The sequence below is a fragment of the Teleopsis dalmanni genome, chromosome 2 (genome assembly GCF_002237135.1).
Source record: "Teleopsis dalmanni isolate 2A chromosome 2, ASM223713v2, whole genome shotgun sequence".
Taxonomy (NCBI): domain Eukaryota; kingdom Metazoa; phylum Arthropoda; class Insecta; order Diptera; family Diopsidae; genus Teleopsis; species Teleopsis dalmanni.
Window position 1 is genome coordinate 17,769,855 of NC_051847.1, and position 16,154 is coordinate 17,786,008.

Consider the following 16,154-nt stretch of genomic DNA (forward strand, 5'->3'; position numbering starts at 1 on the left):
TAATAAATGAAATACATATCGTCAGTTTTCTGACAGAGCACAAAACGAGTGCACAACATCTGACCGCATGTCGGTTCTTGAAATCAGTTAAATTTGTAATACCTAACATAAATTATAAAAAGCAGTTCCAATTACAAACATCTGCGGATCGGTCTGAAAAATTATGATAACAGATCTAATAAACATGAATACTTAGCTATTTCGTAATGCATTCATGTTAAGATCTTATGATGGCTATAGTGACACGGAGATAAGTATAGCATCATTTCTATGCAAAGGATGCATTAATTACCAAAATCTGTTATTAAAATCTTTAATTTTTATTTATTCTAAAAAGTCTATTCTACCTTAAAATCTATTTTAAATAGATAATCAAATTATAATAGAGTGTAACACATTTGTTGAAGAAATTATGCATACAAATATTAAATGTAAATCAAGAGATCGAATATTGCCAAATTGCTGATCGGCTATTCCTAAATAGCCATTAACAGTATTTTTTTGAAATCTGTTATTAAAAACTTTAATTTTTATTTATTCTATTCTACCTAAAAATCTATTTTAAATAGATAATCAAATTATAATAGAGTGTAATATATTTGTTGAAGAAATTATGCATACAAATATTAAATTTAAATCAAGAGATCGAATATTGCCAAATTGCTGATCGGCTATTCCTAAATAGCCATCAACAGTATTTTTTTGGAAATATACAATAATTGAATTGTCCGTCTATAAATATTGAAGTGCAAGTACTAGATAAGCTAAACCCTATGCAAAGTCACAGACTGAAGACACTGAACCCATGGCGCACTCAAATTGCGTTGTTCGATTTCTGAGTTTTGTTAATTTGTTGTGATATCCTCAATAGCAAATGCACAAGCTGTGTTTTAATTAAACAAATAAATTAAAATAATTAAAAATATTAATTAATTAATCAGCTTTGCAGTTTATCATACATAGCAGAAAGATATAGTACTTAAAAAATCTGTTCTGCAAAGCATCAACACTGACAATTATAATCTAATAAATACTGAAAGACAATATAAACTATAATTAAGTAACTGTGCTACCAGAAATTAATAGAAAAAGTACTACACATAAATTTTTTTATAAAAAAACACTACAAATGACTGGTCCATTGCTTAGTGCTAGTAAAGAGTAATAAAAATAACATTAAAGTTGGTGTTGGAATTATAATTTCACTGTCTTTCCAAATATCCTCGACAAGAGAACTTCGTATTGCAAGTGCTTTCCTGTGATACTCCGCACTCAGTTCTGTTGTTATTTAAGCCAAATACTAAATGGGCTAAAACAGCTTAAAACCAACTGGCGCACTGGCAGCACTTAACATGTTGCAATTGCCTTAATAATTGCTTCAATAATCGTAAAATCACCAACGCGGTCGAAAATACACAACAACGATGACGAACACGACATTAAGTTGAACGACTTCCGCTCTTTTAAGAGGGACGTGGTTAGCTATTCCATTGTCCCTGGTTGGTTGTCCCTTTTTTTGTTTTTGTTATGAAAAAACAATAGTCGGTTTTACAAGTATTTAGCTAGTAGATTTTTATGCATTAGAAAATTTTATTAGTCAGCAGAAGAATTTGTTAGACGTACTAACTAACGAACTAATATATGTTATCATACAACTGCTGTGAATTAACAATCTAACGGATCTAATTTGTAGTTCTACAACAGCATTCATCATACGATAGATCAGTAAACACTGAAAAGCAAATTAATTTAATAGAGTCACATCGTAATCAATAAACATTAGTACTAATAAATCAGAGTCAAAGGATAAGTAAATTAGATATAATAATTAGCAGATTCATCTCAGTTTTAAAGTTCATGATTCAAATTATTGTAAGGAGTGTTTCTTTCTTCTGAACATTTTAAACGGTCAACGTTACCATGTTATTATAAGATAACCTAGGCTCAACTTAAACTTTTACTCCAGAGTTTGAGATAATATTTTCCAGTAAGACCACAATGATAGATCTCCGCTTCTGAAACTAAATAAATAAAAAATAATAATATACTTTTGTTTAAAAGTCTATACCTAATACCATGTTCCCACTATAGCTAAATCAATTTATATTAATCATTTTAACATTAAATCGTTTCCCTTGGTCTAATTTGATTTATGCGTGCGAAAAAGCTTTTAAAAGTCAGTAAGTTCTGTGAAAGTTCTAGGAAAGCTTTCATTTGTCTTGATTTCAATTGTTAGTAGTTAATATTTGGTTTTATCTTGTTAACAGAAGTTATTTAACTCATTATAGAAAACGAAGAAAATCGAAAAATATATGTGTATAATATTTATTTATAAAAAATCAACACTTTAAAAAACTCTTACCTCTTGTTTCATGTATTAAATATGTCAAATTTCGATCATTTCCCTTTTGGGAAATAAATTTTGCAATATTGCATTCTACATTTTTGATATAATTTCCCTCGATTTATACTTACCTAAGTTTGATTTATTCTTAACTAAGTTTGATTTGACTAAACAGACTAAAAACCTTTATACTGTTAATCAACTTCAATAAAGGTAATGGGAACATACTATAAGAATTTCAAGAAAAATAAATTTTTATCTAGAAAATATCTAACCGATTCAGAAGCAAAATCATTTATACAAAATATTTCTCAAGTGAAGGATAAGCGACTCGTGCAAGAAAGACAAAAGTATAATTTTCTATAAAGCATCTATTAGGTTCTAATAAAATGGTTCGTGTCCTGCTTTTGAGAAAGCTTTTAGTTACAAAGCAGAGCCATCAAAAGCTTTATGTGCTTTTAAAATTTCAGCTTTTTTCACACATCAACTGTGTAAGTTCCACTCATCAATCTAAAGGTAGAATTATATATTTAATAATATTAAAATTGTAATAATTTAAAATTGTTAATCATGATTATATATTAATTAAATATGCACTAAAACCCAACAACTATTTAATAAAACTGAGTAATTAATTTAAATTCGTGTTATAATTTCTTAGTTCAAAAACGAAACAAAACATACAGCTGGGAAGTCCATCTGGTAAACAGATCCAACCTTAAGCAACCTTCAAACTTGAATCTCTATATATCTGAATAAAAATTATTAAAAAAATCTGGCCTATAGCGAATATATATTTTATCATACATACATACGATAAATATTTCATAGTAGATGAAAACATAGTAAACTTCCTTTTAAAAGTACGAATATGTAATTATAATTTTTTTTAGTTTCTTATTTAATATTATAGTCAATGATTTGCTTAATTTTCTTAAAATGTCGTTTTTTACTTTTATATTTTATTTTTCTCGTAAGTACAGAGGAGGCGACAAAAAAAGATGACAACGAGGACTACAAATTGATGTCAAAAAATGAATTATTACAAAATTTTTAGAATTTTTCTAATAGTAATTAACAGCATCTTTGCGGTGAGTCCAGTTTATATATTATATCTAATATTTTATAACAAAATGATACTTGCCAACATCACGTTATCGAATCTTAGAATGGTTACAGGCTCCTCGGGGAGGTATGCAGATCTGGGGTAAGGTATGGCTTAATCTGATGAAGAGATAAATAATAATCCAGTCAAAGCGTAGGGAAAGGTTATGAATAAATCTAGCAGTTAAGAGAGAGTAAAAGTGCTTAAGTGTACTGACTCAACTAGCTTCAACATAGTAATAAAATTATAAATCTAATGAAACTCTGTCAAAATTGATGGCATTAAATAAAACTTTTGTATTAATCAAACGGTTGTTTTGGATACTAACAAATATGCATCATCAGTAGTATTTGAAAAGTGTCTCAAATACAAGGGTTCGAACTCAGTGAATGTTAACGCTAATGGGTGATTAGGGCACTAATAAAGGATATATGGTATATCAGCATCTAAAACAACTGTATTGTCTGCCCACAGGTCACTTAATCACTTAAGATTTTTATAAATTAAGTTTTATTAACTTACAGCATCAATTGTAAAAATTTATATATATACGATTTATACATATTCTTCAAATAAATATAGTCAATGCATTCACTTTGGCTTCACACAATTGATACTAATATCACAAGACCTCAAAACTAAAGTACACATTTAAGTTTATTAAGTTTAAGTGCAATACTTGTTTATTGAAATATAATTGCAAATATATATAACAAATATATATATTATATATTATATATTACAAATATATATTTAATATATATAACCAACGTGCGATATTACTTATTTTGACATAATGTACTTAAGCCGTCGTAATTGATAGATTGAGAAGAACTCTGGAACTCATTTTTACTTATGAGCTTGAGCTCGCTCTGCGAATGTATATTAATCTCATCTATTGTTAAAAACATCTTTTTGAGTTTGGGAACTAAAAAAGTCAGTAGTGCCATGTCTGAAGTAGAGAGTAACTATATCATGATATCGTTTTAAATACGAACTATTGATAAGGTGACACATTTTAGGAACATACTTTGCTGTCACACATTTTGTTGTCATATCTTAAGCATTTGTAAAAATTGCTTGATCTGAGCTAAGGTATGACATTATAATGAAATCAAGCATTGTAATAGCATAATAGTTAACACACACGTTACCGGCAGTGCAATCAATACACAAAAAATTCCGTTAGTTATGGTATATGTAATTTTGAATGGCTCACTACTTTTTGAACAGACGTAACTAGAGTATCACAAAGAATCACTATAATCTAAATTATATTATAAATAAGTTAATTAAGTTATTAAATTGTAGTTTATTTGCAATAAATAAAAAATATACTCACTAAATCTATTTTTATTAGATCATTGCAATAATTTGTATCATTATGAATACCATCTTTATTTATGACTTGAAGGATGAAGACAGAAGCCATCATATATTACATGTAATGCTAATCGTCTTTATTTTCGGTTTTATTGTGTCGATATTTGGAATTTTGGGTCCATGGCGCCGAAGTAGTTGCTTAACTTGGACTGTAAGTAACAAAATAAGGAAATTTACATAGTTCTTGCTTATATATATAGTACAAAACATATATTTTGTGTGGATAGTATCGAAAACCGTATTCAATATATATAATTTTCATTTTAAAATTTATATCGAATGAAGGAATTGATTTTTTAATAGATTATCAGTTAAACTTTTGTTGCATGATTCATATATTTTCTAATAATCTTTACTTAGAAACTGACCTATATACTATACTATCTTTACAGTATGTTGTAAATATGGTAACGATAATACTAGTGACCGCTGTTACCTGGTTTGCCTTTGTAATGAATTTGGATGAAAAGAGATACTGCTTTCAACAGATAAGTTATGTATGGAAGCGATTATTGAAGTGTGAAGACAATCTATTCGCGTATCAAATTATGGTGGGTTTAAAATTTTTATTATTAAATAAAAACAGCAACAATGCTCGTAATATATAAATATATAAAATTATAGAACAAATGTTGTGGATATGCTGGCGAACCAAATTTCTTGGAGGATCAAGAAGCAATTTCTCAAAGTTGTTATGATCATTTTAATCACGAAAATCAGGCTAATGTGTTGAATGATGATTGTTTGAATGATGTTGTTAACTATTACAAGCGCACTATGAAATCACTTGCGATTTTTTGTTTGTTAGCTTTCATAATTGAAGTATGTGTTAAATACTTAATAAATAACTCAACTACAGATTATAAATTAAACATCTTTTGAAGGCACTTTGTTTGATAGTTGCAGCGGCATTGGCACTGGTCTATGAAAGGAAGGGAGATCGAGTTGCGCGTAGAGCACGACATCAACGCCAGGAAAATTGACAAAATTCGAACTATAGTAGAAAATTATGGTATTACACATATATTTTCGAAAAACAATTATATTTCTTACAAATAAAATATACATAAGGAAAAAATTTACTTTCCAGTTTATATTTATTGCCAAAACAAAAATTGTTCTACATTAAAGGATATAAAAATTAATATCAATCCAATAGTATTGATTAACATTTTAAAGGTAAATCCGTAAAATCATAAGTTGATACCTAACTTGAAAGTTAAGTCAACTGATATCCAACATTATATGGAAACTATGCATATTATTTGCTAGCTTGAGAAATAATTAAAAAGATTAGCTGTTATTAATGGTATAGTTTTGATGTGGCATAGGGCAGCGATGTGATATGATATTGATGTGATATTTAACTAACAAAATTATTAAATAAAAAATTCTCATAAACAATGTTATATTCAAACTTTAATCTTTATAAACTAAAAATAGAGTAACAACAATAAAGTATGTTGGACGCTCATAAACATAATTCGTATAATTATCCAGCTTTTCGTCCATTAAATACCGCATACGCATATTGACTCCTTGATTTTGTTTCTCTACAAGCGAAACAACACATATTATGCGGTACCTATAAAGAAAATATTAATATTTTTTTAAAAAAATTGATTAAACTAAATCTTCTGTTACCTTCGATAATTCAATTTTTTTATTTTATTTCTAATATCAGCTGCTAAAGACTCGATTAATTGCAATGAACGCCATGAATCATAGGATCGACTTAATCGGTCCCAAGTCATGCGTTCTTCAATTGTTGTTTCAATAAGTTTATATGCACGTTCCATGCTAAAATTATTTCGAAAGAATTCCCAATTATTTTTTGGTTTCTCATTTTCAATATCGCCATCATTTTCACCTTCATTTTGTGAGGCTTTCAATAATGCTTTACGCCTTCCAAACATTGACTCCGTCAGTAGAGCATTTATGCGATTTGTAGTACGTACAGAAGCAGTAATGCTGGAAAAAGCAAAAACAATGCGATAATATAATACAGCGTTGTATATATAATAAATTATCTACTCTGCAACCCTTTCAAGAAATTGGAGGTCTTCTCAACCTCCAGCTACTATTATCTATAAGGTCTGTAAGACAAATTCAAAGATGTCTTAAAAAATCATGTATTTCCAAGGAACTCAACCTATGACTATCCTTCAAATTAATGCAGTGCAGTAATGTTTCTTAAATGAAACATTAATAATTTTATAATTAATCTCAATTTAATTTACATTTTCAATGGCAGCCAAACGACCACTATATTCCTTGCTGATGTATTCACAATACTATCTAAGCTTGTATCAGAAAGTCAAATAGCTCTCAACGATATGTCAATACACTCAAGTGATCATAGGAAAGCTACTAGTCACTGAAAAGCAGACGAATTTGTTAAAAGTGACGCAGGTGTTACTAGTACATCAAACATTTAAGTTGTAGGAATCCTTTTATCATCAATTAAACTGTACAGCACACCTTAAAAGGAGGAAATATCTTTCGTCCATACATGGCGAATGACATACATACAGATTAGTTACTCTCGCCCACCACATAATGCCTACCAAAATCGCTACACTGTTAGAATCCTACCTCATTGACAGGTACGCCATTTGATTAGGGATTCTTCTCAAAAACAAATCAGATGCAAATCAGAAAAAGCAGAAGAATGGTTTATTGAATTCCTTTTCCACTTGCAAAAATCTGCAGTTCAAATTAACTTTCTTTCTCAAATATCTGTCTCATATATCACAGTTTTATATAAAGTCTCTTTTCTGTTCAAAATAGAATTGTCTTCACCGAATTTTTTTAGAAGAAGAAATGCCCTTTTAAACTGTAGCAACATCATTGCGTTGTCACCTTAATTCTCATTACGACTGTACATCATAGTATAAAATCCTTGTTTTTATTAATTGAATACGTAAGAGATTTATAAAATACATATAATGTATAAATTATTTAATATATCCATTATGAATTTAATCTTTTGTCTGATATATTATAACTGAAATATTACTAAACAAACAGAAACTCCCTTAAAATTTTCAACTAACTAATGTCAAATTATATGGATTTATGGAATTATATGGAATTATGGACTATAAACTAATTAAATAAATATTTGAATATTTCATAAGATCACTGTTGATGAGTACTTGGCAAAACTCGAAACATCGTTGTTGTTGTTTCTTCATTACTGTTCGAACCCTTCAAATTTTCTTTTCGTCATAAGACGAGTCACATTTGACAAAAAAATTAACCTTAAGAGTCATATAAATTATTACAATTTTGCTTTAACAATCAAGTTGGTTGGAAATCCACAAATCCATTATTTTATTTTGATTATTGAACTATATATACAAATAATCATAAAATTTATGTCAATGTAATTCCACTAAGACTGAAAAATTATTCATATTTTTATTAATTTTATCACTCTACATCATTCAATAAAGTAATACAAAGACTTTTAGGTAAAAATTAAAATGGAATTATATATATAATTTTTAACGTAATGTTTTTCTAATTATTACCATTAAACATTAAATTAATCTAATTAAACTATTGATTATGTCAATAGGTAATAAAGCTAAGTACTATGAATTTGAATATATTCTTGTAACTTCAGCTTGTAACTCATACTTATCACATCGAATAGGACATGTGTTTTGAATTAATGATTCATAATCTATAGTTAACCGATGGTTAACGAACAAACCAGTTCATTATTAATATTATCAAATGTACACATTTTTTTCGACTTCTTATAATAATTTCCGGATTGATTTATTATTACAAATTCAATATTAATAATGTTATCAACTACACATTATAATTTTTGACACATAAACACTCTGCACTAACCACAATCACTTGAGAACAGTGGTAACTCATACGCACCGTGTTTTCATTGCAGTCCAACTGGCCATATTGCTGTTCTATGCTTGTTTTAGTAACACTTAAAATAATGTCAAACCGAAGTCTTCAGTAAAAATTTCCTACGTCCACATATGAAACAGAATTGATTCGCAACTGAAAATCAAAATTTTGCAATGTATCTGAATACCATCGACGCGAACATACAACGAACACATCGTAAGCAATGTGTTCTGGTAATTATCATGTGCAGTGCCATAAAAACGGAAACAAAAAGGATTCCTGCTCAAAATAAGCCCTCAGCAGCTTTAAAGCTCATACATGAATTAGAAAAATTAACAAAACTTTGTGTAACAAACTTTTTCCGTGCTGAGGCACCGTTCCTGCACTGAACGCTAGTAGTTAAGTTTGATGAGTTAAATGGGCTGAAATCGTGTTGAACATATGACGACAAGGATAAGACAACTAGTGAGCGAGGATACACCATACCACATCATGCATGGCACCTTTGTTAGATTTTTCATTTACGAGTCTTTGGAAAAGTTTGCAGTTTGCGTGTTGCCAGCCATAAATCATTTTCCATACAAAGTCTTAAATGCATTCACTCATTCGCTCATTCATTCACCTCCATTGGGTGCTCCATGCAGAGTCTTCCACATATTGTAGGCGGATTCTTGGGTCATAAGTTATTGAATATTTCCTTACCAATTATATTTTGCATATTTTTATTTATTATTTTATACTCGTATATGCAATTTCACTTTTATTGATTTGCATCGGAAGTTCTTAACATTGCATTGATAATGCAAATTCATCGACGTGGAGGCACTTGAATATCCTCTGAATGCATTGCATTTGCTTTGTATGCTTTGTATGGTGAAATGAGGTTGTAACTTTTACTTATTTGATTACTTTTTCATGATGAAAGTTTTAGTTTAAGTAAAACAAAATGAAAGTTTAAAATTTGTTCGTTAAGGAAAGTTATAGCATTTGTTGCTTCTGTAAATTTTATCACTCCACACATTTTAACTTTTTGCAAGGATAATTAAAGATAAGAAAATATAAAATTTATTATACTTAACAGGAACTTAAATTATTTGACAAATAATATTGATATGTAAATACAGATAATTCTTATATATTATCAAAAGTAAGTCAAATGAGTCTTGCAATCGTTGAACGGAACACTCTTTGGGATATCAATACAAGTCCATTGGATGGCTTCAGCTTTTATAAAATGCTTGCTTTTCTTCAGCAAATGCACATATTCAAAAATGAAACATAGACCTAAATATCTTATATTGTCTTATAGTGATGAAATATATATTTTGAGCTGACTTAGTATTATGCAGAAACTTAATTAGTTTATAACAATTTTTTATAAGATTTTGTTAAATAATTTGGTGAAAAATATTGCTAATATTAATGTAACAGAGCCAAATCGAGCAAATAAGGAAAAAATTGACCTTTATTGGTTCACGTAACGACTACATCCATGAGTCACATATTTAGATAAAGTCCCATTTATATATATATTTTACTTCCCGGAAATACTTGTATTAATATTTCCTTCAATATGTAAGATTTTCATTTACTAACAAATGAGAAATGACATCATATAGGTTTTATATGATATATAACCAGAATAGACACTCTTCTAAATTTAACAAGTACGAAATATCATTCTGCTAACGTTTTTCCTTTAAAGTCATTTTTTAACTGTTATATCGTCGACTTTATTAGGCAGTCTTAGTAAAAGCTAATGTATTGTTGAAGCTTTCAGTATGAGGCTATGAAAGAAGCGATAAAGTACCGATTAAGTGTTAATTTTAAAGCGAACTTTGAGGATTTCGTAGGCTTGGATTTAGTCGACCTATTAAAGTTCTATTTAAGTTTCTGTTAGAAACCACTACTTAGTTGAGAATGCAAGGTATACCCATTAATGGTATGACGATGGTGGAACTGCTAGTATATTAATAATTAAATTGATAACATGTTAACCAAAATATTCATTTTCTATTTATTATAAAAAATTTTAATTTGTCCATATATTATAACATCCTATTGCCAACAGTTTTTATAGTTACCTACTTAATTATTTCAATCTACCCAGATTTCAGAAATTTTAGACTATATTAACCGACCAAAAACTAATCTCAAAACTAAAACGTTGCTTAAACTTAGGGGACAAAGAGATAATGACTTAGTTGCTAAAACATAGTGGAACTGAGACGCTTTTGGCATGTAATCGGGTTCTTGAGAAATTCAATTACAAATTTAATTACAAATGTTCCTCATAATAGTTTATCATATTAGCTCTATTTTTGTACATAATAATTCTTAAAATATATTAAAAAATATAATGCATATTTTTAGCTATTGGTAGATAACTACAACATTAACAAATCACTGTGTAAACAATATATTAGGACTTTTAATATTTTTTAATTAAATTATAATAAATTTAAAAAAATTTTGAAATAAAAAACAATGATTTTTTCAAAAATAAATTAAAAAAACTTAACACGCTTAATAAATAAAATTATAAGAGCGGTTTTTCAGATCACACACAATAAATTAACCACGAAACGGATTCGCACTTCCTCACAGGATACACAGGACCCACACGCACAGGACGAATTTATATGAGAAAAAAAATAATGAAAAGCAAAACTTTCGATTAAACTTCGTTTAACTTACGTCTGAACGCGATTCATAAGAGTTTCGAGGTAATTTTCCGCGTTAACGTGTTTGATCCTTGCCTGAAATAAAACTGAAAACTCATTTTGCTGTTAACATAAAAGCGCAATTTGCGGAAAACAAAAAAGACTTCTAATGAAATAACATACGAATTCCTTGTTAACAAGGTTTAATATATTCTTGTTATTGTTTTTTACCTTTTTGAATACTTTTCCTTTTAATATTTTATATGCAATAGTTTTGGTTTCTACGCGAACCAGTGTGTGTCAGACAGAAAGGGTTTTTTGCATATGGAAAGTCACTGATTGATTTATTTTTGGCTTGACGTGTGTTTCTGTACACTTCATTTGCAACACTTCAGGCTTCTACACGCAACTGAACAGACCCAGAAAAGAAAAGTTTTATATTGGTTAAGTTGTTCAGAACTCTTAGGTAGAAGTCCTCGCTCCCTCTACTGTGGGAGGGAGAGAAATAAAAATAAAAATATTAATTTCACATAAGTTTCCAAAAGATATTGGTATAGATGAGCTTTAGAGCTCATACCCCTAACTCTAAACACATAATAATACAAAACTATATCAATAGGGACTCTCAGTTATCTCCCCCAGCTACTTAGTTAGTTTAGACAAATGGTTTAATGATTAAAAGTGTGGAATGAAATCAGATATATAATCTATTTTATAACATTGTTCAGAATTTTAAAATAATAGTGAATGATAAACTATTTTATCCCATATTCCAATAGGAATATCGGTCAGCTAACAGATCCGTGTTATAACAGAACCGTGTTATTGCAACCAACATTTTTGTAAGCCCTTCCTTTTTAACACAAAAGTTCGTTAGCCAGGCTACAAATAAACCTTTTATGGGACCATTGTATTGTTTTAAAGCTTTTATTATTACTTTTTTCCCTCTCCTACCGATTTAGTTATTCCTCTGTAAAGTTTCCGTACTGCGGTTCTTCTCAGTTCGTAGATATTTGATCTTAGCTAGTTAGCTCCTAGATGAGCTAACGACATCATTACGGCCAACTAATATTCTTTGAGAATTTTGTAAGGTTTTCGGAATCAGTTTCTAATAGTCGTTTATATGGAAAAAAGTATTTGTCATGAATTGTAACCCTAAGTCTTGCAAGACCTTGGAATCTGCAAAAAAAATACAAGCACTTATTTTATACTTTTAACTTCAGTTATAACACCAGGTACTAGGTATAGAGTTACCCTCAAAAAATATGTTCTAACCACATACTAGGTAAATTGCCCTGATAATTGCATTAAAAAATTGTAGGTCATGTGGTTAAGAAGATATGAAAACCGACATGTTGTATGGTTGAACTAACATGATATGTCGAGTGATATGTCTGAGTGAAGGCATGTCACTATTTTCGAATAACTCGATTTAACAACAGTTAAGAAAACACTAATAGAATAACTTTCAACTTTTTATTATAAATATAGCTAATAAAAAATATAATTTCCATAAGTAAAGATTTTTGGAAAAATTATGGCATAAATGAGACCATTCACAACACTCCAATAAGTTATCAAAAACATTTAAAAACACTTTTTTTATAAAAAAATTATTTTCATTAAATATTTCACAATATATATATATAAATATGCATTTAGCGTGGAGTATTTTGCACTGGTCTATAATAGCGTTGGTAATGCCGTGCCAATAGTACACCTATGATAATACAAATAAGCTGAAAAAACAAATTAAATAAATATTTGTTTTGATTTCGCTTTTAAAACTACAGTTTATTTTATACTTACTTCAATTATAACCGAGAAAAACATGATCCATCCATATCGGGACTGTATTGATTTAAAATGATTGGTAAGTTCCTCTAAGCAGCCAGTCTCAAATAAAAATGTTTCATTTATCGTATTATAATTATAATAACAGCTTGCAGGAATACTTTTTTTTTCTGCCGTGTAATCTTCGGGACCTAGAACTCCACAACAATTTAACTACAATTTCATACGAGAAAAATTATTATTCTTTTTAATGGAAGGTAATAGAAGGTAATAGAACTTACACGGGTTTGATAATAAAACATACTGTCTTCACATCTCAACTCTCGTTTCCATTCTTGATAGAGCTGATTTTTGCAATATTTGTTTTCATCCAAATTGATTACAAACACAAACCAGAAGAGACAAGTACACACTAAGATCGCTATCATATTTCCCGTATACTACAACGAAATAAAAGTCATTTATAGATGACAATGCATTCTATTGATGTTGACCAAGTTAACTAAATTCAACTTATAATATAACACCATAATCAATTTGCTAGTTTGGAGAACTTTGTGGAGATAATTTAATTACTTACAGTCCATGTCAAACAAGTGTTTTCTAATAATGGTCCCAGTATGCCATATAGAAACATTACAAACGCCACGCACAACACAGTCAATACAATGTAAAGTATGAGAGAATGCCTTTCTTCCGATTTTAAGTGATTGATGACTATGGCATTACAAATAATGTAGATCACTGCAATAATCTAAAAACAAAAAACATTCATAAAAATATAATATGAGTTCCTATCACATCTAATGTCGAATTGCAGATTACAGATATATTCTACTAGTAGTTAGCTTTAAACATAAAAAGTAATTATAGGAATCTATTTTTATTTTGTTATAGGGTAGAGTTGAAAAAAACCGAGTTGGACTATATAGCCAACACTGTGGCTCTTTGAAAAAAAATACACAATATAGATAAATTATTTCAATTACCTTCACAAGAAATAATTTAATGCTGTCAGATCATACAATATTAGTGGCCAGTCAATCGGTTTATTCAGAGACCAATTCCTTTAATATCGATATATAATGGGTGCAATTAATGGTGATTTTTAATTTTTAAAATAGTGTTGTCTGGTCCATCACTATTCTATAGACTAAACTAAACAACTGCTAAACGGTAGCTGATGGGTGAACACTGGAGTTTCTTAGACTATGGATGAAATCACTTTGCAGAAGATAATGCAGATAATTTCAGAAAATCTGAAATGCATTTTTTTTTTGAGCACTGACTTTGCGAATAAATTTCCATAATTGACAAACATATATTCAGTCTTAAATTACTGGACCCATGAAAAATATAAGTCATTTTTATAAGTGAACTACTTAGAATTAATGAATGCAATTAATATGGTTTGATTTGTTAGCAGAAGATATAGCTATATTCTTACTGTGAAATAGTCTTATGAGTACAGCCAAATCTAACTTACCGCAAAAATTATATTTATTACCATCAGAGAAGTTCTTAAACATTTGTAGTACCTCATTTTTACGAATAAATTGAGTGCGCTTTTTAGTTCTCATTTTAAACGGTAATACCCCAAACAGTCCGATAATGTTAGAATACATTATAATACAGCATAATAAATAAAAAAAAAGAAATAATAGGAAAGCAGTAACTTAAATTACGAAAGGTAAGAAATTTCTTTTTTTTGTATATAATTTAAAAAAAAAACCTACTCCGTTTATATATATATATATATAATTATATACAAACATATATAACATATAAATAAATAACATAATATTTAATATATTACAATGTTGTACCATGGTACATTAGGACGAATGACATCCTCAGGGACCTCAAGATTGATCCCATTAAATACATAATGATAAAGCCTGAATTGCTTTGCGAATATGATCTGACCTTAAGACACGGTATCAATCTCAGAAGGAGAACAGGACTCGCGGAGGGTGCAGACCTGAGATGCAATTATATGCCTTGTTGATGAAGTGTAATATTTACAAATTCTAAGTGTATTACTAAATTTTACTCGTTTCAAGAAATTATATTTTATACGAGAGGAAGTATTACTATTCTATTTTTATAGAAAATATGTTCGAAAGTATCACGTTTCAAACTTTTGTTTGTTTGCAAATAATTGAAATAGTGTTGCCAGATATATTGAAAAAAAACTCCGAATACTTTTCAATATAATAAATTACAAGCATATAACAACAACTAGGCGATTATCGTTTAGAGATATGGGTCGATATAATATTGCATGAACTGCTTATTGGGCTTAATTTATTATAAATTCTGTATGAAATTACAGACTATTTCCGTGTGCTGAACACCACATTGGCTTAGTGATGAAACTAGGAGTCTATGCTTATATCTTAAATTATAAGGCATGGCCAAGTGCTTATTAAAGTGCTTATTAAACATTTCTTCTAGTAAATTCTTAATGAAATGAAAGACTATTTCTGTGTGCTGAACCCCATAATTACTAAATGATAAGACTCTTTTAGACCTTAGCTTATATCCGTAGCTGAACTGATATTGCCATATTTTCTTGTCAAATTAAATTGAATTGAATCGAATTGAATTGCACATAGCAATTAAAAATCAACAACGAAAAATATTTTTTCAATATGGATTATCCATGTTCCTTAAAACACTGCTCCACTTTGGATTTCCAAAAACTTTGCTTCACTAACTTATCATATATTTTGAAGAAAACGATGGAAATGTGACCTGAAAATATATATCAGTCACAACTTATAAGTATAAGCACCTGTCTGCTCGTATGTCTATATATGTCTCCATAAATAGCTTTCCATCTCAGATTTTTGGAAATCAGAAATCAAGTTAACGACATTGTTGAAAACTTCTACCATAAGTACTTAAATATTTTGACTCATTATTATTGATATTGAGAACCTCTTAAATTATTAGCGCCACTCAAATGTGACTCTAGACA

General features: G+C 29.0%; 3 protein-coding genes across 4 annotated transcripts in view; 1 reads left to right on the forward strand and 2 right to left on the reverse strand.

Annotated features, from left to right (window-relative positions):
• Window positions 1–3,256: 3,256 nt before the first annotated feature.
• LOC119684448 lies at window positions 3,257–5,914 on the forward strand. The gene is made up of 5 exons (XM_038098491.1): window positions 3,257–3,435; window positions 4,810–4,983; window positions 5,225–5,383; window positions 5,457–5,654; window positions 5,717–5,914. Exons 1-5 carry the CDS (start codon window positions 3,379–3,381, stop codon window positions 5,813–5,815), a joined length of 687 nt encoding a protein of 228 aa, XP_037954419.1. The 5' UTR covers window positions 3,257–3,378; the 3' UTR covers window positions 5,816–5,914.
• Window positions 5,915–6,251: 337 nt separating this feature from the next.
• Window positions 6,252–8,851, reverse strand: LOC119684449 (dynein light chain Tctex-type protein 2B-like). The gene is made up of 3 exons (XM_038098492.1): window positions 8,736–8,851; window positions 6,477–6,803; window positions 6,252–6,417 (listed from the first exon to the last, which is right to left on the reverse strand). The coding sequence occupies exons 1-3, from the start codon at window positions 8,762–8,764 to the stop codon at window positions 6,252–6,254; spliced, it is 522 nt and encodes a 173-aa protein (XP_037954420.1). The 5' UTR covers window positions 8,765–8,851.
• Window positions 8,852–12,839: 3,988 nt separating this feature from the next.
• LOC119684450 (protein late bloomer-like) overlaps window positions 12,840–16,154 on the reverse strand; it is a 3,822-nt gene continuing 507 nt past the window's right edge. Inside the window, exons 1-5 of one of the 2 annotated variants that reach the window (XM_038098493.1) lie at window positions 14,658–14,847; window positions 13,752–13,925; window positions 13,453–13,611; window positions 13,187–13,384; window positions 12,840–13,116 (exon numbers count right to left, since the gene is read on the reverse strand). In XM_038098493.1, the coding sequence (XP_037954421.1) occupies window positions 13,036–13,116; window positions 13,187–13,384; window positions 13,453–13,611; window positions 13,752–13,925; window positions 14,658–14,714 (669 nt within the window). In that variant the 5' untranslated portion in view covers window positions 14,715–14,847 and the 3' untranslated portion in view covers window positions 12,840–13,035. Of the gene's footprint in view, window positions 13,117–13,186; window positions 13,385–13,452; window positions 13,612–13,751; window positions 13,926–14,657; window positions 14,848–16,154 lie in introns of those variants that run through there. The other variant, XM_038098494.1, reaches the window with a different exon arrangement.